This window comes from Schistocerca piceifrons, chromosome 6, assembly GCF_021461385.2.
Source record: "Schistocerca piceifrons isolate TAMUIC-IGC-003096 chromosome 6, iqSchPice1.1, whole genome shotgun sequence".
Lineage (NCBI taxonomy): Eukaryota > Metazoa > Arthropoda > Insecta > Orthoptera > Acrididae > Schistocerca > Schistocerca piceifrons.
This window is the reverse complement of record NC_060143.1, coordinates 16,281,864-16,304,043: the sequence shown is the minus strand read 5'-3', so window position 1 is coordinate 16,304,043 and position 22,180 is coordinate 16,281,864. Positions and strand designations below refer to the sequence as shown.

The window sequence follows — 22,180 nt, the reverse complement described above, 5'->3', positions numbered from 1 at the left end:
CTGACACCATATGCCAACATTCAGTGCAATCTTCCTGAGACATGTTTGCTCATTCTAAGTTTTTACACCTTTGCCTACTGATCCGATCTGTCTCTTCAGTCGCTAGGTGGCGCTTCGGTTGCCTATTAGTTGGGTCTTCAGTTGTAGTTCCATGGAGCAGCTTGTTGAACACATGGGCAGTCATTCAGCCGCAGTCAGCGAGGGAGAGAGAAGAGGCACATGTGATGTACAATGAGATGATCATGGAGCTTACACGCCCATGGTTGTCTAATCAGCTTGTGGTCGATAGAGTGGTGTCGGTCAGCAATGCTTGGGCCTAATGTCGACACAACCAGTTTACCCTATATTAACCTGGCATAGTTGCTGATGTGAGTGTTGGAGTGCTGTTAGTTTTCTGGCACAGTCTGTTCTGCCCTTTAGGGATAAGGTACTTGCTACTTGATTTACACATGTGCTCCCACGCTAAAGTTGCTCCCACTATGCTGGATTGCCTATGGTTCCCCATCACTCTGTTTGGCATTATCTGAGTGCTGTATTTGTGTGTTTTAAAATTTCTTTTAATTACAACTTGTTCAATATCTACTTATTTTTTCAGCCATGCCTGTAATTAATTGTCATGTGTTCTAGACTGATACATGTGTTAGTGACCTCTGAGGACTAAACTGAGTCTTATTTGTGCTGGAAGTTGTTGCTTCTCTGACTGATGTAACGACCATAAAATTGTCTACGTCTGTGGTAAGCAAATGCCAACGGCCTTGCTGCAGTGGTAACACCGGTTCCCGTCAGATCACCGAAGTTAAGCACTGTCATGCTGGGCTAGCACTTGGATGGGTGACCATCTGGTCTGCCGAGCGCTGTTGGAAAGCACTCAGCCCTTATGAGGCAAACTGAGGAGCTACTTGACTGAGAAGTAGCAGCTCCGGTCTCGAAAACTTACATATGGCCGGGAGAGTGGTGTGCTGACCACATGCCCCTCTATATCCGCATCCAGTAACGCCTGTGGCTGAGGATGACATGGCGGCCGATCGGTGCCTTTGGGTCTTCCAACATCTGTTCGGACAGAGTTTAGTTTAGCTTTTGTGGTAAGCAAATGCTAGTGGCCCAGTGACTCTTGGTTCATTTGGGGAATTAACTTCTGTGGCTCTGAGATTTTGCCCTTTTCAAGAAAGTTAATCTTTATTGTTTTAAATACGATTACTATTGTAGCTGTTTGAGTGTTATCTCTCAAGATTTGCCTGTTACCTTTCAAGCCACTTAAGTTAATGAGTTTTGGCAGCTGTCTTGTGTATCGACGTGGCTGATGACTACCAAATACATCTGATCACTTCTAGTGCACACCTACACGCCATGCACAGAGAATTGGCAGCCATCTTGTCCTTCCCTGCCACAATTGCCGCACGAAAAGTAGACGGCACATGCAGAAATGTCTGATACTACAAATATGAGTCAGGTCCTCATCCTCTGGTGACTGAGATACACCACGATCAGCTGACAACAAGCCACCAGGCACGTTCCACCGTTTGGAGTATGGAGAGCAATCAACAGATTGCACATAACTGTTGTTTCTGTCACCACTACCTGCATATGCGTTCCTTTCTGCAGTCACCCAAACGTCATCTGTGACCTTCACTAAGTGTCAGTGGTTGTGACACTGCTAAAGCATGCAGTAGAATCACCGGTGTGAATCAAATATGTTTGGTCCCATTATCTGCGTTTACGTGACCAGCATACTAAGCAGCATTTCCTGGTGAATCATCTTCCAAACTCAGCACTCTTCCAGCTCCTTCCGCTACTCAACTGATCACAGATACTTCACCACTACCCAGGGTGGTGACTGGATCAATCGTTATAATATATGGTACTACTGTACATAACATTGATTTCAGTAATGGACAGGTTTTCTAGTGGACATGAACAATGGAACAGAGCACTACAGAGTAGAACGTCTGCCTTTACAATAACGGAGTTCATTATTACAGACGTCACTGTGCAAGCGACTCCGATTATCAGCTCCTATCATTGTTACCTCGACCTCCCGCCAATGTGGAGAGCCTAACTTCGCAGAACTTCAGCCTCAAGGACATCCAACATAATGTGGAGGACCTGCAAAACAGAGTACAGAACTTCATCCACAACCCTGGCAGTAACAACGAGTATGCTCACCTCGACGAATTACTGACTCAGGCTTTATTGAATCTGAATTTTATAGATACTTCTGACAACGTGAATACAGGCTGCCTCTGGAGAAGTGCTGTGAAAACACCAGCCAACACTGGATAAATCTGTTAGACATACTGCAGTCTAGTTTGCCTTCCCATTGAAACTATCTCGTTTTTGAACCAACGAATTGCATACAGGGTAGTGACAGTGCTATCTGTAACAGTGCAAGCGGTGACACTGACTCCGCCACATGTCCATTTAGTGCGTACCAGCCCTTAAGTCACCACGACATTAAGGGTAGCACCAACCACTGAACTGAAACCACAGAGGAACTTCCTGTCTCCTACATGGCACAGTGCCTTCTTTCTGAAAAGTTACTGATCACTGAAGCGCCTGTAGATTAACTAATAACTAAGGACACGGTCCACCCCTCGAACAACCCTTGGGCTTCATTGATAAATTGGCCCCCAAAAAGTATGGCACATTTCATATGTGCAGGGACCCTCAGTTCCAGAACCATTCCTGATCGATATCTGGTACCCAACATCCAAGGCTTTGCCCGTTCACCATCGGATCCCTCTGTTTTCAGCGTCATATGAAACAAGAAGACATACTTGCAAATGCCGGTGGAAATAGATGACACTCCTAAAGCCGCTATTGTAACTCCCTTTGGGTTATTTGGATTTTTATACATGCCACTTGGACTGAAAAATTCGCTACAAACGAAGCAGAGATTCAACTCTACACTGCGTAAACTCTCATTTTGCTTCCCATTTCTGGACAGTGTTCTGATTTCTTCTTCTTCGCCACACGAACGCGAATATCACCTTAAACAGATTTTTACCACCATGGAATGGTTAGGTGTAACACTGAACACCGAAAGTGCCACTTATGACAACAGGAAGTAACATTTATAGGCCACTCCGTTTCGTCAGAGGGACTGAGACCAACAGAGCGAAGGAAGGGGTTAATTCATCTAATACCTAGACTCTCAACTTACAAGGAAATTCATAGATGTTTTGGCATGATCAATTTCTATTGGCGTCACATTCCGCAAGCAGCAGCTATTCTAACACCGCTTACCAACGGCCTTTCCACTATGAACCCGAAGGTAAACAGAATTCTTCTGTGGTCGGAAAATATGTTATAAGCATTTGAATCCATCATACTGTCGTTACTGAAAGCAGCGACATTGGCCCACCCCTCGTCCAAGGCCCACCTGTCTATCTCTGCTGACGCTGGTGACATTGCTAATGGCGCAGTTTTGCAACGAACACTTTTCTCCCATAATTTAGAAGTGTCCTCATGGTTGTGTCAGCATATGACTATGAGTTACTAGTGCTTTGCGACGTGGTGAACGACTTCATGGAAGACACAGAGGGCCAACCCTCCACAAAAATGGTTCAAATGGCTCTGAGCACTATGGGACTCAACATCTATGGTCATCAGTCCCCTAGAACTTAGAACTACTTAAACCTAACTAACCTAAGGACATCACACACATCTATGCCCGAGGCAGGATTCGAACCTGCGACCGTAACAGTCGCTCGGCTCTGGACTGAGCGCCTAGAACCGCTAGACTACCGCGGCCGGCAACCCTCCACACTTTTTACAGATCACTGTCCACTGGTTCACGCCATCCACACCACTTTTTCCAATAGAATGTGCTTATTGAACATCAGTGCGAACACAGGCTCTATATATAAAGTTCGTAACACTTTCAATTATTTATTGCACAAGAACTAAAGATTATACAGGCACATTGTACATACACAGTTTTAATCTGGCAGGAAGTTTCAAATCAGCACACACTCCGCTGCAGAGTGAAAATCTCATTCTGGGATCATCCCACAGGCTGTGGCTAAGCCATGTCTCTGCAGTATCCTTTCTTTCAGAAGTGCTAGTCCGCAAGGTTTGCAGCAGAGCTTCTGTAAAGTTTGGAAGGTAGGAGACGAGGTACTGGCGGAAGTAAAGCTGTGACGACGGGGCCTGAGTCGTGCTTGGGTAGCTCAGTTGGTAGAACACTTGCCCGCAAAAGGCAAAGGTCCCCAGTTCGAGTCTCGGTCCAGCACACAGATCTAATCTGCTAGGAAGTTTCAGATGTCATACATATTGCATTTTGAAGAGAAACACCGAAAGTTTTTTTTACAAACATTCGATATGCGAACCATGAGTGACCCAACAGACGTCAATACACTAATCGAATTCTTGCCATACCCGTCCCAGCATGGCATCGTCGACTGTGGTAGTTGCTTCCTGTCTTCTCTCCTGGAACTCTGCTACATCATTTCGTAGAGGCGGTACATACACTAGATCTCTAATGTGTCCCCACAGAAAAAAGTCACACAGAGTGAGATCTGATGATTGAGGAGGCCATTTCATGAAACAGGTGTAGCACACTTGTTTTTGTCGAACTCCAACACACAGAAAGCTCACTTTGCACCTGAACTCGCCATTTTTGCTACTAGCACTGACTATTGGCAAATTACCAAACTACACTATTTCGGTATAAATTTAAAAAATCAGGGTTTCTCTTCAAAATGACATATGTACTATATCTGTACAATGTTTGGTTCTTGTGCAATAAATAATTGAAACTGTTCCTGGACTTTATGTACACCCTGTATTAACAGTATTACAATGTGAGAATTGTGCATCACTACAAACAGTACAAAAAATGCATTCTTCAAACAGTTGTGCGGGAAACATTATTCTGCACTTACAGAAAACGAAAGTGATTAAAAAAATTCATTAAATTCAGTCTTTCACATACATAACACCTCAATGAAGTGTTAAAAATCTTGAACGAAAGTACAATGGTAGGGACGTTTTCCTCTGCTGCTTCCGACACTCTATTTTTATTGCTCAATTATCAACAGATACGCAACATATGAGCAGGGAGAAAATGTAGTGGCTTGCATTAGATCTTTCACTGGAGTAATTGATTTTGGTGATTTGACCGTAGCACAAGAAAAACAAACATTTACTGGGCCTCCTATAGGACCCCAATAGGAGCTTGAGGTTCCAACACATTAAAGCACCCAGCCGTACAACAAAGTCATGGTGTGACACGTCACAGGGTAGACCACAAAATTTAGTTCCGATGTCATTCGAGAAAATGATCTTTGACAGCTTACACAGTCTGTTCGAAACAGTAGTTTGCCCTTCAATAAGACCAATTATGGAACATTTCGTTTGCTCAGGAATTAAGGCAGACTGCAAGAAAAGGTCACACACCTGCATTCCATGCCACTGTAGCAAAACCAGACACTATGCATTCCCACCACACAGCACATTTAAAGTACAAAAAGGGCATTTCCAGCATCTTCACTTGGATTTAGTCGTCTCTTTGCCAGAATCCAATGGCTATAAGTACATGTTATTGGCTACTGACCATACAACACGTTGTGTAGGGACCTCTACACTATACATTATAATGGCAGAACCCCCATACAGGCATTCTTATATTGTGAGTCTCTCGCTTTGGATGCCCATTGTCCATTACAACTGATCAAGGACATCAATTCGAGTCGCTCTGCTTTGCACAACTGCTCAAATTGAGTGATATGCAACGCTTTCATACAACTGCTTACCATGCACAAAGAAGCAGATGGCACTGCACCCTCAAAGTCGCTTTGATGTGCAATGATGCACAAAGGACTGATGTATTGCTGGGTGTCTGCGCTGCATACAAGGATGACCTGAAGTCCTCTCTCTAAGAGGTTATATAAGTTGAATGACTCACACTGCTGGCAGACTTCTTCTTATCTTAGTCACCAGTTCCAACATTAGACTTAATGCCTTTGGTGCACAATGTTAAACAGCCCATCGCTACTATCTGCACGCCAGCCCTCCCTCATGCACGTAGTATATGGCCAGTTTTTGTGCAGACAGAACTATGTGACTGCATCCACATCACGCTACATGATTACACAGTTTGTACAGCATTATAGCATCCGTATTCCAAGCCCTACAAACTCCTCTAACATGGAGAACAGGCATTTTCAATCCTAGTCAAAGGCAAACCATCGACTCTATCAATCCAATGCCTCAAGAGACTACATGTCAGAATAGGACCTACCTCTTACTTACGCTGTCACTCCACACTGGAATAGGCCGGTGGGGAGGGGGTATTCTGTGACGGCACCGACTGCCGACATCGACAGCGAATGTCAATATCAACGCAATAAACAATGAACAAGTGTAACTTCCTGGCAGATTAAAACTATGTGCCAGACCGAGACTGGAACTCGGGACCTCTGCCTTTCATAGGCAAGTGCTCTACTGTCTGAACTACCCATGCACGACTCACGACCTGTCCACACACAGCTTTAATCTGCCAGGAAGTTTCATATCAGCGCACATTCCACAGCAGAGTGGAAATTTCATTCTGGAATAAATAACTGAGTCTGCTTGGAAATGACTGTCTTTGCTGTGCTGTTCCGCCATTGTTCTCGCATCTGATGCTAAGGTGTAAAGTGTGCTCTAATTGCGTTGTGTGTAAAACAAAATAATTTTTAATGTGAATATAAGACTATTTGTTCCATGTCATTACGATTTATCGTGCAAAATGATCTGAGGAACATGAAAGTAATTAACAAGAAGCGCCGATCGAACTCCCACTGACGCCTCTCCCGAAGGTCGTCTCCTGTACCGATTTAGAGAATCGAATTGTCTCTCGACTATTTAGTGAATGTCGATCCATCGATATCTGTCATCCGATCCGAAGCAGACGTTACCGCGTGTGCGAGTGTGATGATGTGATGTGGGATATAGGAGGTGTTTTTGTGGTTGTGTCCAGCATTGTTTGTATTTGATATCACTTCATCGTGATAATAAAAGTGCCGAGCGGATGATAGCTACTGAGAAAGTAAACAAGACTTCCTATTGTGTGATATGGAACAAAGACTAGACGCTAAACATGGGGTAAACAAATGTATTCTGCAATGAAAAACGTCAACCAGGATAGGAACAATACTCGAAATGATTTTAAAGGTATGTTGTACAAAAATCACCTCCAAATTATTCTTGATACAATACATCTCCGCTGCCGCGGGTTAAATGTAAGAACCACGAAAGCTTTCTTCACAGTTCAGGCTACCGCATGATACCTACACTCCTTCCCAGATTACTGTATTTTTACAAAGACTGTCAGCTGCTGCCACCGAGTTTCCAGTCGGTTTCTTTGTACCAAATTGAACCTAAGAATTTACGTATCAGGTAACAGCCGCAATTTGCTCAAAACTAGTGATTAACATTTATTGTATATATCAGTATATGCATAGACAGAACAAAATTTTTAGTAAGCCCTAATGCCTAAGCACAACATTGCAAATGGAGACATGTGTTTTATTAGTGCGCACGTATTTCGCATAAGACATTTATATATACGATTAATTTCACTTAAATTGTAACTTTATCTACTATAAATAGGGTCATTCCATGCCAAGTGGTCTAAACCTTCCCACCATCATGTCTCCAATTTTCTTCAAATTTTATCTGTAGCACTAGTCAAGTGCTAAATTAAGTTTCTCAAGATTTCAAGCCTCTAGCTGCAATACTTGCTGATCTACACCCCCTTGTCTGAAGGGTAGTAAGTTCGCATGCGCGCGACATCAGACAAAATGCCATTTTTGGGGTCTCATAAAATTGAAACCAATTCATAAGAATGGTTAGTAAGATGAGACCCTGTACAGTTTTTTGTGCTGATTCAAACGAAATTAATTATAAGATTACTGATGCAAAATCCGGTCAAACAAGTCGACTCAAAGTGTACCCCTAATTCTGTCGTGACTTAATGCGACAAATTTTGACCAATATTCAGACTGCAATAATTTCCTTGCAGATAAAGATATGGACTTGAACTTTTTACCAAGTCTTATCTTTGTGCTGGACATAATACAGCTGGATTTCCAACTACCCAGGCTTTATAGTCGCCTTGCAAAATCTCTTCAAATTTGGCAGTGTCAGCGCAAATGGCTTTATTTACCAAAGTTCAAAGCCCATTACTACAAAATAGTCAGCCTGGATTTAATTGTGAATAGTATCATCTGAAAGAGAAACTCTTGCTCTACAAGATGGATATATTTTTCTTTTGCAACGCTTCCATTAAGTGCTTATTTACTCAGGTCAAAGTATCTTATATTTTGTGTGCGCAGTGCCCTGCGTTGGTCCATGATGGCTGAGCCATTACTGGTTATCACAATAAAACCAGCATCCCCATCGCCATAGGGGCCACGCCCGATAGCCATGCAGTAACAGCCACGGGTGGGTATCTTTACTGCAGGTTCCCAAGCCTGATTACAGGGTGTCTTTACCACAGGATCCCAAGCCTGATTGTGGGTTTCTTTATGCAGGTTCCCAAGCCTGTCTTCCTCAGTTACTTCATCATTCTGGAAGCATCGTTGATTTGCAAGAGAATGCTTTCAGGAAAACTGTATTGCCGACCAGATGATGTCACTGATGGAGCTGGAATAACACCAATGATAAGTTGTTCTGGAATCCAGCAAGTATCACGTCTTAAGGGCCAATAAAATGAACTTGCAGGACCATGAGGATGCATAAAGCTTATGAAAGCATCTTTCTGTTCGACTGAGATTTCAACGATGTTTCCAATCCACCATTTCTTTTCATAAATGCAAGCAACATACTGCCCAGGCTGAAGATCCATGACTTGAACTACTACTTCAGCAGCACTAATTTTGGCCAAAAAAGATGTCGCATCATTAGAAACTCTACTGACCTTAATTGTCGTCATATCAATGGGCAAAAAATGGTGGTTTTCTCTTGTGCCAGCTAGAGTGTGCCCTTGCAGGAATCTTTCTTCTTGAGAAGCTTTTTCTTCTTCAACTTCCTCTTTGCTGATGAAAAAGAATTTGATTCCATTGATATTATCATTGCAGAAGTTGAAAAGATCTTTGGGTGTTAGAATCTGGTTTTCATATGGACGTTGCAAACTTGCTCTTGCTGCCAACCGTTTTGTTGTGCCTCCAATGCCATCACAAGGCGACTTTCCATGGCTTGTTCCAAAGAAATTCCATTCTGCCGTTATTTCAAAATCTTCTTTGTGATAGCATAAGTTGAGAAAATTCTTGAAATTCTTATATTGTGCAGCTGAACCATCACTGAAGTAGTGGATGTGGCTTATTTTGGAAAATTGCATCTTCAGGTAATTGATTACTTTTCCAATGTAAACATGGACAGTAATCGTATCGTGTCGAAGGCAGTCACTAATAACACAAAGATTCACACATTGCACCTCTTCGTTTTCACAGTAGTAGACTACAAATGGATGAACTGTTGCTTGACTGTTTTCCCAGTGAAAGCCTTGCACTGCATCTTGAACAATAAATGAATAGTTTTCAGCAAAATCCATTAGTATTATGAATTCGCCTTCTTTCAAATCAGTTTTGAGAGCTTTCAGGTGCTGGCTTTGATACTTGGCAATGTAGTGATGACAAGACAGGTTCCAAATTTTTGCTGCAATATCTTCAACATACTCTTCTGTTGAAAGCTGCTTTGTTTCTAAAGTATCCCTGTCGGTATGAATCCATTGTTTGTACTCAATCAGTTCTTCAGGGTCATTATCTTCAAAATATGTTGCAATAACTGCTTCTACACCTTCTGGACCAGGGCAGTTTTCACAACGATGAAGCATACAATCCTTGTTTTCCAAGCTGCAAACAGCTTTGCTAAGAATTTCCTTGTAGTCTTCATTGATTGATGCACCAGTGAGCATAAGCTTGACATTTTGGTGTATTGTACAGACACAAACTGAGTGCATTCCAGCAGAGCCAACTGTAACACACCATTTTGGTCTAAGCTCGCAAAACTTTGAGAAGCCAATTTCTGGTCCATTTTGCTTCTGATAAGACACGTACATTTCCTTCAAATTGCAAAGCAACAACCGCTTTTGCTTGTACACCTTTGTTCCTGAAATTCTCACAGGCACACAGTCTTTCTTCCCTGGACAAAGTCTGCTGAATTCGTCATCTTGAAAAAAGTCATGTACTTTCTGGACAACTTCATCTGAAAGCTTCCTTCCTTGCCGATTTGCTGGAAAAGCTAGAACACCTTGCTCATTCTTCAGTTTTCTCGCTTGCTTTACCATTCTTTCTGATACATTAAATGCTGTTGTCGTATCTTTAATTGTCCAGCTTCTTGGAACCAAGGTCAATATTTGAACTTTTGTCCTACGATTTGACACTTTACATTTTTCTTTCAACTCTTCTATAAGATTATCAAGATCTGCACAATTATTGCATGGGCGACTTTTACTTGAACTTGGCTGTTCATCGTAATTGATTCCTACAGCAGCAGCAATTTGATTCCCAATTAAACTTTGTGCATCCAAGATCTTTCTTTTTGCATAGCTTTGCTTATCTCTTTTACTTAGTTGTCTTCTTTTCAATGGTGAAGCACCAATAAATGATAAACTTTTGTTGATGGCTGGTTCAGTTTCATCCGTTGTGAAATCTTGTTCAGATTGGGTTGATAGTGATGATGAATCTTCTAGCTTTTGGTTCAGTGCCGACATGCAGCGAGGGCAAAGCTTCTGACCAGGTTTTATATCAATCACTTCTTTTTTCTTTAACAGGCAAAGTTTGGCAGCTGTTTCATTATCAAGCAGTCTAAGTCCAGCTTTTACATTGTGATTCCTCTTCTTGAATGGATTGCAACATTTCTTTTGCATCGCTTGATATTCATGTAGGAAGAGGGCTTCATGGTGGAAGCAAATGATGGAATTTTCGTCAAGTTTGGCTTCTGAACGCGAAACAAGCAATTTCTGGTCACATTCTGTGAAATCACTAAACGCTTTGAATCCAGTCTTCTTAGCATAGAAGATAACATGGCACTTTGATGCAGCAGCATCTTTTCCAATTGAACAGGGGGCCAACGATTCTTCTTCTTCATTAACTTCTGACATCTCTCACTGGCCAATCACTGAATAAAACACGAATGAAATATCCAATTATATCAGTAATTCTAAGCGACTATTAAGATTCAAATTCCTAGAAATGAAGAAAAATTAGTGCATCGCGCATACAAAATATAACAACTTTGATGTGAGTTAATGAGTACTTAATGGTCGCGTTGCAAAAAAAACAAATGTCAGTCTTGTAGAGCAAGAGTTTCTCTTTTAGGTGATACTATTCACAAGCAGATTCAGGCCAACTATTTTTTAGTAATTGGCTTGAAACTTTGGTAAATTTTACCGTTTGTGCTGACACTGCCTAATTTGAAGAGATACTGCAGGGCGACCATATGGCCTGGATCATTGCAAATCCGGCTGCATTATGTCTAGCACAAGCATGAAGCTTGGCCAAAAGTTCAAGTCCATATCTTCAACTGCAAGGAAATCATTGCAGTCTTAATATTGGTCAAAATTTGTCGCGTTGTGTCACGACAAATTTTGAAGTATACTTTGAGTCGAGTTATTTGATCTGGGTTTGCATGAGTAATGTTATACATAATTTCGTTGGAATCAGCAAAAAAAACTGTACAGGGTCGCATCTTACTAACCATTCTTATGAATTAGTTTCGATTTTATTAGACTCCAAATATGACATTTTTTTTATGTTGCATGCACACGGACTAAGTACACTTCAGACAAGGGGGTCTAGATCAGCAGCTATTGCAGCTAGAGGCCTGAAATCTTGGGAAACTTACTTCAACACTTGACTAAAGCTACAGTTAAAATTTGACGAAAATTGGAGACCATGATGGTGGGAACTTTTTTCAGTTTTAGACCACTTGGTGTGGAATGACCCAATAGTCAGGTTCTGAATTGTGCACATTACATTGTAGGCAATGTTTACGACATTTTTATAGTTACATGTGTTTAACATAACAGACACATACATTTTCTCACACATTATGGACGAGTGAACAGCATTTTTAACCTTGGGAGTCTTGAATGTCATGAGTTTTCTTATAAATCTTTCACTCCCTATGTTATGTGAGTAGTTTCAGAAATTTGTAATCACTGAGTTTCTTATGTGAACGTAAAAGTAGCGTAGACAAAATCATGCTGGTGTTGGAAACATGTACCTTCCTTTGGCCTAAGAACTAGCTCATCTAGCCAGTGACAGGAAGGTTTTTAGTCCAAGATTAAACCTGCACTTTGACCATTTCTTTTAAACATACAGGCAGTGTTCATAGTAGGAAATTAAAACTACACCATCAGACAGTAACTGTAATTTATTTATTACTTCTTACGTCAATTAATAGTTAAGGTATGCCATTTACTAATGTGTAAGTCATTGTCCATTGCGTGGATTACTTTTTGAATATGACTCGTGTCAAATGATGCCCCCTCTGTACAACACATTCATCTAGGCAGTGTTGGAAGGTTTCCATTACTCGGCGTAATGTATTCCCTGGGACATTGCTGACGGCAGTTCTGATGCGATCCATCAACTCGGGAATGGTGGCACAACATGTTGGAACACTTCTTGCTTCAGGTAGCTCCAATGGAAAAAGTCTGCACATGAAAGGTCAGGTGAGTGAGGAGGCCAGGAAATGTCACAAAAATGGGAAATAACTCTACCAGGAAATGTCTGATGCAAGAAATCCACGCAAATTCTTGCTGTATGCGAGGTTGCTGCGTCTTGTTGAAACCATAATTTTCCACACCCACATCGACCATACCTAATTGGGGAAGTCTTGCAGCATCTCTAGGTAGCGTTCACTGGTGACAGTTACAGCCACACCACTGTCTTCTTCAAAGAAGAAAGAGCCAATAATCCCAAAGGAAGCAACTCCACACCACACTGTGACACGAGAACCGTGCAAGGGCTTCATGTGCAGTTCACACGGGCTTACATCACTCCAATAATGCCTATTCTGTTTGTTCACTGAACCACATAACTCGAAATGAGCTCCATCTGACATCAGGATGGTGTGCAACATTTGTGGATTTTGGCAAAGGAGATCACGCATGATTAAGCAGAATGTTTCGCGTGAAACCCAATCGCAAGGCCTAATTTCCTGAACAATCTGCAGCTTATATGGGTGAAAATGGAGATATTTGTGCAACATTCGTAAATACAGAAGTGTCCAATTCCCCCTGTCTGCTTTGACCCATGACATCACAAATATGGCGGAAACGACCATACACTACGACTCCAATATGGCGCCTATGACGTCAATACGTAAACATGACCACAAACATGAAAATATATTGAAAAACCAACACACACACACACATTCCACAAAAAACCTGATGAAACCAACAAGAAAGCGTGGAAAATGGGGGGTTTTTGGGTGGGGACAAAGTAAATATAAGCAGATTTAGACACACATCACCATACCAAACCACGCAAAATGACGAAAAAAACCGACAACACAAAACTCCCCACATTCCATTAAACACAATATCCTCTGGAATCGGACACTTCCCTTGATCTGTATAGCTCAGCAGCAGCTCTCGAACCCACAAATTGGAATCGAACATTTCCCTTGACCTATATAGCTCAACAGCAACTCCCGATACTGGAACACCCACAGCCACAACTACACATTGGAATTGAACACTTCCCTTGACCTATATAGGTCAACAGAAACTCCCGATACCAAATCATAAAACCCAAAACTACACCCACGTCCGCAATCGTCACTACTCAAAAAACACAATAAACCAACAGAATTGGAATCAAACACTTCATTGACCTGTTATCCTTACAACATCTCCACATATAGCCATCCCTGGTCCAAGACGCTGGAAATTCAGTAAGCCGCATCTCTTCACGACACACTGAACACTTCACAACTCCATCCAAAAATCCAAATAGTTGAAGAAATTTTATTAGAGACAATGCACTGTCCCCCATCATTGCCGATAACCGAAATCTGTTGACCTTGTCAGTCATATCCATACCTACGAAAGACATAAAAAAAGCAATTTACCAAAATTCACACACGACGAACAGAAAAAAACTATAGTAATATTGTAATATTGACATAAGAAAACCAAAATCGTTAACTCCCTGAAAAATATTCCGTTGAAAGCACAGTCACTGCTAATACCACACACATGCAATGCTAACACACAGCACACAAACACACCACCAGAGAGCACCACCAATCACATCAAAACGACACCTACAAACACGCAATTCTCAGAAACTAAAGTCCACTCCATTGTGACGTCACACACCACAACAGTCTTACGTCATGGGTCAAAGCTGACGGGTGGGATCGGTTGCTTTGGTCAACCACAATATTCTCCTGAATGAGCGACTGGGCATATGCACAGTTTGCGCATGACGACGAGCAGATCTTTTTGGGTTACGCAAGAGTGCAGCACGAGCATTTTCCACGGCTTCTGGTGTTCGCACAGTTCTTTCATTTCTTCCCAGTTTGCCATTGCAGACAGAACCTGTTGTTCGCAATGCACGTACCCACCTCACAACGGTCTGTTCATTTGGAACTTTCCCATGACTTCCCAAGTTGAAATGTTGCCGAAATAGATGCTGGGTAGCAATAACAGAGTGGTTATTCTTGAAATAACTTTCAACAGCAAAGGCATGATGCTGTGCACTCCACCACTCCATATCACTGTCACACTTGAAATGGCAGCTCATTAGTACACGAATGCGGCACGAGCTGGCGCGCATTCCTGCAGTACGTCATTGTACTACACAAGTCAAATTATGCTTTGAACGCTTCCGCACTGTGTACTATCGTTGAAAGTCATTTTAGATATTGTATACATTCTGAGTCCAAATGCAGATAGAAGGGATAATAAAACAATGGAAAATCCAGGTTGCAATGTCAACAACATTACTATTAGGACAGGCGAGTAGCAATCTATCCTGATCATAATATTGTCGACTGTTCTTTATACGATATTTTCAGTACTCCAAAGAGCACACCATGTGGCTTTTTTACCACTTAATATCTCACCCAAACTCTTCAACTTCAATGTCCATCTGCATTAAAAATCATATTACAAATAAAATGGATATCATGGGCAGCACCAACTTGAACATCTGTCTTGTAAAGCACTAACAATCCACAGAAACACTTCTAGCTCCAAACTGTCACTGACATTTGGCCACTGTCAGATGACTAGCAGATATAGTTGAAGTTGGAATGGAAAACTTCTGGCCGACTACTTGTTCTGCACCATCATTCAGTACGAAAAATACTGAATCAGCAAAAAATATCATATTCCTTCCATCAGAATTGCGACAGTGCTTGACAGATGTTAATCGGAAGAATTGGTCTTCCATCATAGAGCCTCTTGACAGCTACATGTTTGCTTTGTAGTCATATCATCCTGAAATCAGCACCAAACTGTATCCACTGACTTGGGAAACACAGTAATACATCCAGAATGAGATTTTCACTCTGCAGCGGAGTGTGCGCTGATATGAAACTTCCTGGCAGATTAAAACTGTGTGCCCGACCGAGACTCGAACTCGGGACCTTTGCCTTTCGCGGGCAAGTGCTCTACCATCTGAGCTACCGAAGCACGACTCACGCCCGGTACTCACAGCTTTACTTCTGCCAGTACCTCGTCTCCTACCTTCCAAACTTTACAGAAGCTCTCCTGCGAACCAAGCAGAACTAGCACTCCTGAAAGCAGGAGAGCTTCTGTAAAGTTTGGAAGGTAGGAGACGAGGTACTGGCAGAAGTAAAGCTGTGAGTACCGGGCGTGAGTCGTGCTTCGGTAGCTCAGATGGTAGAGCACTTGCCCGCGAAAGGCAAAGGTCCCGAGTTCGAGTCTCGGTCGGGCACACAGTTTTAATCTGCCAGGAAGTTTCACAGTAATACATTTCAGTTGCTCTGCATTTAGGAGAGGGTTTTGTCATAATGTGTTGACAATTCATTATTTTTGACCTATGTTATTACATGTCAAAGTCCAGTTTGCACACAGTTGTTGGGTTCTTGTAGTATTTTCATGACACATCTTTGTTCTGTTATTAAAATCAAAAATGAATTCTGCATGGACCTACCATGAAGAATTTTCAGGCCATCAATATTTATTCTTTTTATGTTTTCCAGAAGTCAGAAATGCTACTTCAGAGTCTACTCACTTGATGGGGTAATGGCAGATGTTACAACAGAATTTGTAGGTTGCTACCAGTTCGTATAAATTTTAGCATATGGAATGACTCCTTACCCTCTCCCTTAAAACCCACTTCCTTTCGCTTTTCCCTCTCCTTCCCTCTTTCCTGATGAAGCAACCTTGGGTTGCGAAAGCTTGAAATTTGTGTGTGTGTTTGTGTGTTTTTTATTGTCTCCTATCAACATACCAACGCTTTCGTTTGGTAAGTTACAGCATCTTTGTTTGCTCCCCTTACATGAGCCAGTTGTGAGTTTCTAGCAGAATCATGGTTATAGATGAAATATAGGTACAGTTCTATGTCTGAGCTGAAACAGACATCACCTGAGATTTGTTGTGATGATGTACTATACAGCTATAGATTGCCCCACATTCGTTGCCTGTGAATTTCTCGCTTCAGTGTTTCCTGTAGGCATGTGCTATTTGATGACAAGTTTGTACCCTTCTTTTGGAACTGTGAAGAGTATATGTTTAAAATCTTTCATGTAATTTACATTGCTCGCTCTTGCATGTATCAGCCAGAGTTGATTATTTCTCTGCAGCTCTCCTGGGCAGTCCTTCATTGGAAAACCAATGAGTCCACTTTGTGCTTCACTATCAGTACATCTCAAACTGGAGAAGACCAAAGTGATGGGAATCAGAAAGTGCTGAAGTTCTGTCAAAATATAGTTGGAAGGAAATACATTGAAACAAATAAAAATAGAAAGATGCTTGGGATGTTTGGTGATAGAAAATGGAAGCTGTTTGGAGGAAATAAGAAGTAAAATAACAATGGATAAAAGGTATATTGAAAAGGTGAATGATTTATTGAGAGCAGAAAGGATTTTGATAGAGCTGAGAAAGGAATTCGCTGAGTGTCTTATTATACAGCAAGAAAAGAAGAAATAGTTGTATTGTTTTGGTATATGCTAGTAGAGTGAAATGCTTAAAGTGAAATGTATTGACAAGAATGAGGAGCAAATAAGCACCCCAAAGGCTGCAAGAGGGAAGAATGCAAATGGATTTGATAAGAATGAGGATATATATTTTGAGGAAATTGCCATATATAAAGACGCAAAGATTTGCAGGAAAGAGAGGAAGAGGAAGGACACTTGGAATGGCAGATGACATTAAAAATGGGCAAAGTTACTAGCAGATTAAGGAAGAGAGAAAGGACTTCGGAAATTGGCTAGTGTCCAGTCAACAACCTGGTTCAAGACTGTTATACCAAAGAAGAAACCTCTCAAATCTTTCCATGTATTTCTTTTTATTTGTATTCAAAGTTGGTATTTATGAGTCAAAAGGACTTATTGCCATCATAATACTTAATAATTTACTTCCATAAATCCATACTTCGCCTGCTGGTCAGCAATTGCATCGTCTTCATTGGCACACTATCTGCATTCTTTCTTTTTTTCAGGATTGTTTTTACAAATCATATTACTTAAATGGTTGTTGAGATCTTCATTCTTAGTGCCTATATGATTCAAATACTTGCGGTAGTCTTCCTTACACATTGTTGTGACTTCTGAGTAGTGGAAATTTGTCCTTCTTGTCATAACTATTTGCTATGTCCATAAGGGTGCAACCATTATTTGCAAATTGTTTCCTACCTCATAAGCAACACTAGGTCATTGCCTGTACTTATTAGTCTTCACAACTCTCTAGCTCTCCTTTCTAAGGCTTCCTTTGCCGGCCATTCTCCCTGTGGATTAAATAAGATGGGTCAGGTTATTCTTATGTGAAAACTTTTAATCTCTCTGTAATCAAGATACGTCTGCATTTTCTTTCCCAAATACAAATTAAAATGAGCCTGTCATTCTTCCAGTATTGCAGTTTTCTCAGACAATTCTCTATAGGTTCTTCATTTTAACACTACTGAATGATTCTTGTACTCAGAAGAGCTAATACCGTTTTTCTCTGAATGTTATAACAGTTCCAGAGGTGATTTTGATCATTCTTGTTACATATATATTGTCCCACTTGATTGGCTGAAATCAAATTGATGTTTCCCTTGATGCTAATGTAATCGCTAATTCTAATTGCCTTTAGTATATGAGAAATTGTACAATTTAGATTGATCATTCTGTTGGTAGTACATTTCCTAATATTCTAATTTTTACTGTTGTTCATTCATAGAACACTTTTGAAGCTTTTCATTATAATTGTGAATTCTTTGGATTACTCTAGGTTGGCTGTAACTTTCAGTTTTTTATTTATTTTTGTATTGTTGTACAGTTTTGTCCGTAATCCTTTTGTCCTTAACACCATTTTCAAGTGTCATGTTAAATGTTTTTCATAGAACAATGTTAGATCTTCAAAACATCATTTTTAGATGAAGTTAAAATCAATGACCTAAGCGAACATAAATTATGCTAGATGTAATAACTTACTAGATACAGGAATACAAAGGTGAGGACTAGTTTCGAAATCTGTAATAATTTATGTTATTGTGAGATGTACCCTAAATTGTGAGCCACATTCAGAATCTGATATTAACAGAATTGGTTTCAGTAACTACATGAGTAAGACCATAAACAATCTATCATCCTAGATGAAAGAATACTGCCAAATTGTGGGTATAGGTCAACCAAGCAAATCAGTTGCCAAACGTTATCCGTGTTATAATGTGGTTGATTTAAATAGATTCTTCATAGCATGTACAAAATGAATTTTCCCTCAAGTCATGCTCTTCTGAACTCTGCATGTGTGAACTCTGCATGCAACATATCCTTTGTTCCCACAACCTCCCTGACCTCACTCTTTGATGGTTCTTACGTTCATCCAGTCTTCCTCCACCCCATCCTGTTCCCACCCTGTTCTGTCTTCCTCTCAGTCTCCTATTGCTTTTCCACTTTTGTAACATTTTGTTATCTAATTACCTCAATTTTTCTTCTATGAAAACTCCCATCACCCTCCTGCACTTCACTTGCTGTAACCTAGAGCAAATATATACTTTTACTGCTACAGTATGTTCTCACCATCAAACATTAATACAATTTAAATTGTTGGATCCTTGTATCTGGGAAAACTTTTTTTCCAGAAAATAAGTGAAGTAAAAGGGATTGTCTCTTGAAGTATGAAAAGTTCAGTGTTTGCACTAGAATGCTATCAGTGAGATTTGATGATTCCATGAGCAAATTCAGAGATTTTACGCATGGTACCACAGATATCCTGATGAAATATTTTGCAGTTTGTCTCGTGTAGCCAAGCACTGCTAACAGAGTCAGGGACCCTTGGCAATACAGCAGCTGAGACAATGAATTTGGCGGAGTCTAGTGGAGTCTAGCGATATTTTAAAAAGTCTGGTGGCAGTGGCAGTTAGGAGACTGACATAGTGATGATCTGTTGCCAAAAGAGAGATTGACTCCCACTTGCTCTGTGACCAGTTATACTGCTGTCTTCATAGTTTTAGGTAGTCAACTTGAGTAACCAGCATTCACATGTCACAGTTACTGCCACTTGTGAAAGAGCCACTATACCAACAATATTCGTAGGCTCTGCCATTGGTACATCTTCATCTGTCAATGGCAAAGATTGCTGCTCCTAGCAGTTTTTTCAACTTGCTCCTCCTGGCACCTTATGACACTACCACTGGGAATTAATGTTAATAATGGAGAATAAGTTATGGTTAACCTCTTGATTAGCTACATTACCTGCTGTATGAAACAATCTGTGGGCAATGTCGCTCACTGTTCATGTAGAGGTAGCCACACATAGCTGTTTTAAATCCTTGGTGTCCATGCTGCAACTTTTTGTGGATTCATGAAACTCCAAACTCTACAGTAGTGCAAGTTCCTGAAAAGTTAATTCATGCAACACACTTGGATTTCAATGTTATTGTTTGTTTATTGGGAGTTACTGAATATATCACGAACATTGTCTTATTGTTAATTGAGTGGATGTAATGCATCTTTATTTCTTCCCAAACCAACAAAGCTCCACAATTTTTCATGCAAATAATCATGCTCCCTGATTTGCTCACTTGGTGCAACTTACAGTGGGCTGGCTTGTTACACTATTTTGGGATAGGTCCATAAGTAACCACCAGGTGAAATAAAATGCCTGAAAGCTTGCTGCTCTCCATGAAGGTGACAAGTTGAGTTGGAGACACATACAATGAAAAGGCAGTTGAAAATTAAGCTTTCTGCCAAAGCTTTCATCAGATTCCCCCCTCCAATGCCTCTGATGAAGGCTTTATCCGAAAGCTTAATGTTAACAGTCTTTTCATAATGCCTATCTTCTGCAGTTCAGTGTGTCATCTTTATGGTGAGTAGCAATCTGTGCTCTCCACAACTGTTGATATTCCAACTGGACTTCTGTAATGATTAATCTTTATTCAGTAATAACAGTTACAAGAGGATGTGTGTGGATTTTGTGTGTCCCTATAATTCCTACCAGTTTCCTTACACTCTATCATATATTTTAAGTGTTATTTTATTATCTTTGGCATCTTTGGCCATTCAAGCAAGACAGCCTTTGCAAAGCAAATGTGCATTATGGCATTTAAATGGGGGTTTCCAGCACTGAGCATACCACTCGCTTATCCTCTCATGATACCTACTACTATCATGAATTTGGTTCTGACATTGTACATTGTACTCTTGTTTGGAAAGAACAGGTGCACAGCAGAGAAATTATCTGTGTGTGGAGAGAAGAGTATGATATTCGGCAGCAGTATTTTAGACTTCTGCAAGAATGTAAGGCAGTTGGGGTGAGTACGTAGACAGTTTGTCAACCTCACTGACAGCTCAGGTGTTTGGTACCTTTGGGACTCACACCACCAGCCTTGCCCAGAATAAATATAATATCACAATCCTCCCTCTCCCCTCCATTTTGTCCCCGCCTCACTCTACGTCACAGCTGTTCGTGTCCCCTACCACCCAGCCTATTCAGATTGATGTGTGTGTGTGTGTGTGTGTGTGTGTGTGTGTGTGTGTGTGTGTGTGTGAGAGAGAGAGAGAGAGAGAGAGAGAGAGAGAGAGAGAGAGAGAAGAATTTCATCCGAAAGTAAAGCAATTTTCCATTTCTACACATGTTACTCTTTAACAAATTTATATTTTTCTTTCAGCTCCTGTTCTGAATGACTGCGTGAAATATGTTGAAGAAAGAACTTTTGTCTGTCATCCAGGAAGGACAGACAAAGCACATTTTTATTCTTCTAGGCCTAAACATCATATGCTATTGTGTTCTCCTGTCATGGTGCTCAAGTACTCAGAGCATGGGTATGTACATGTTATGGTACAGCATTCTCATGTGTTCTGTAGATGATTGGTAAATGGGATGAATGAGTCACCTGTAATTCTGCAACTTGGCTGAATAGCTGAGCATATTCATGCACTGTTATAAAGTAGATAAGTAGAGCTGTGAAACTGGCTAAGATGTATTGCATAGTATTAATTGCAGTAAGTAATAATACTGATATTAAAAACTGTAAGTATTAGACATAGACTGTGTTACATCAGTATTATAGAAGAAAAAAATGAAAGTCTATGATGATATTGTAGTGTACCCTGTGTGTTGTAGAAAGCATAGAGTGGATTCATGCTGTCGCATCAAAAAATGTGAACTGAAATCTGATTGTGATGTTCCAAGGGATTTCATACTTGGAGTACTACTTTTCGTAGTATGTATCAATTACTTACATCTGTCTGAGTATATCAATAGCTCCAAAACAGATTGGTTGCATTTCAGACCAAAAATGAATGGAAAGCTTTTGTGAATGTCACTTACCAACCTATGAGCTACTGCAGAATATATTTAGTACCAAAATGTCGGCCACTATAAGAATCTCTGATACATTTAGCCTGGTTTACTTCGTGTACTTTCATTCTTTGGTATGTGTCAGTAATATTTCAGGGCAGCTCACTTCATGCACCTAGAATGTTTTTTAGTCCAAAACTGTTTAACGAATTAAGGATTCTTATAATGTTACAACAATTGCAGCACACCTCATGTCATGAATTTGAT

At 40.7% G+C, this 22,180-nt stretch overlaps 1 protein-coding gene and 1 pseudogene across 2 annotated transcripts in view; both read left to right on the top strand.

The window, feature by feature from the left end:
• Positions 1–745: 745 nt before the first annotated feature.
• On the top strand, positions 746–863 carry LOC124803613 (annotated as a pseudogene).
• Positions 864–6,891: 6,028 nt separating this feature from the next.
• LOC124802537 (zinc transporter 6-A-like) overlaps positions 6,892–22,180 on the top strand; it is a 108,753-nt gene continuing 93,464 nt past the window's right edge. Inside the window, exons 1-3 of one of the 2 annotated variants that reach the window (XM_047263395.1) lie at positions 6,892–7,155; positions 7,252–7,380; positions 21,282–21,435. In XM_047263395.1, the coding sequence (XP_047119351.1) occupies positions 21,309–21,435 (127 nt within the window). In that variant the 5' untranslated portion in view covers positions 6,892–7,155; positions 7,252–7,380; positions 21,282–21,308. The remainder of the gene's footprint in view (positions 7,156–7,251; positions 7,381–21,281; positions 21,436–22,180) is intronic. The other variant, XM_047263394.1, reaches the window with a different exon arrangement.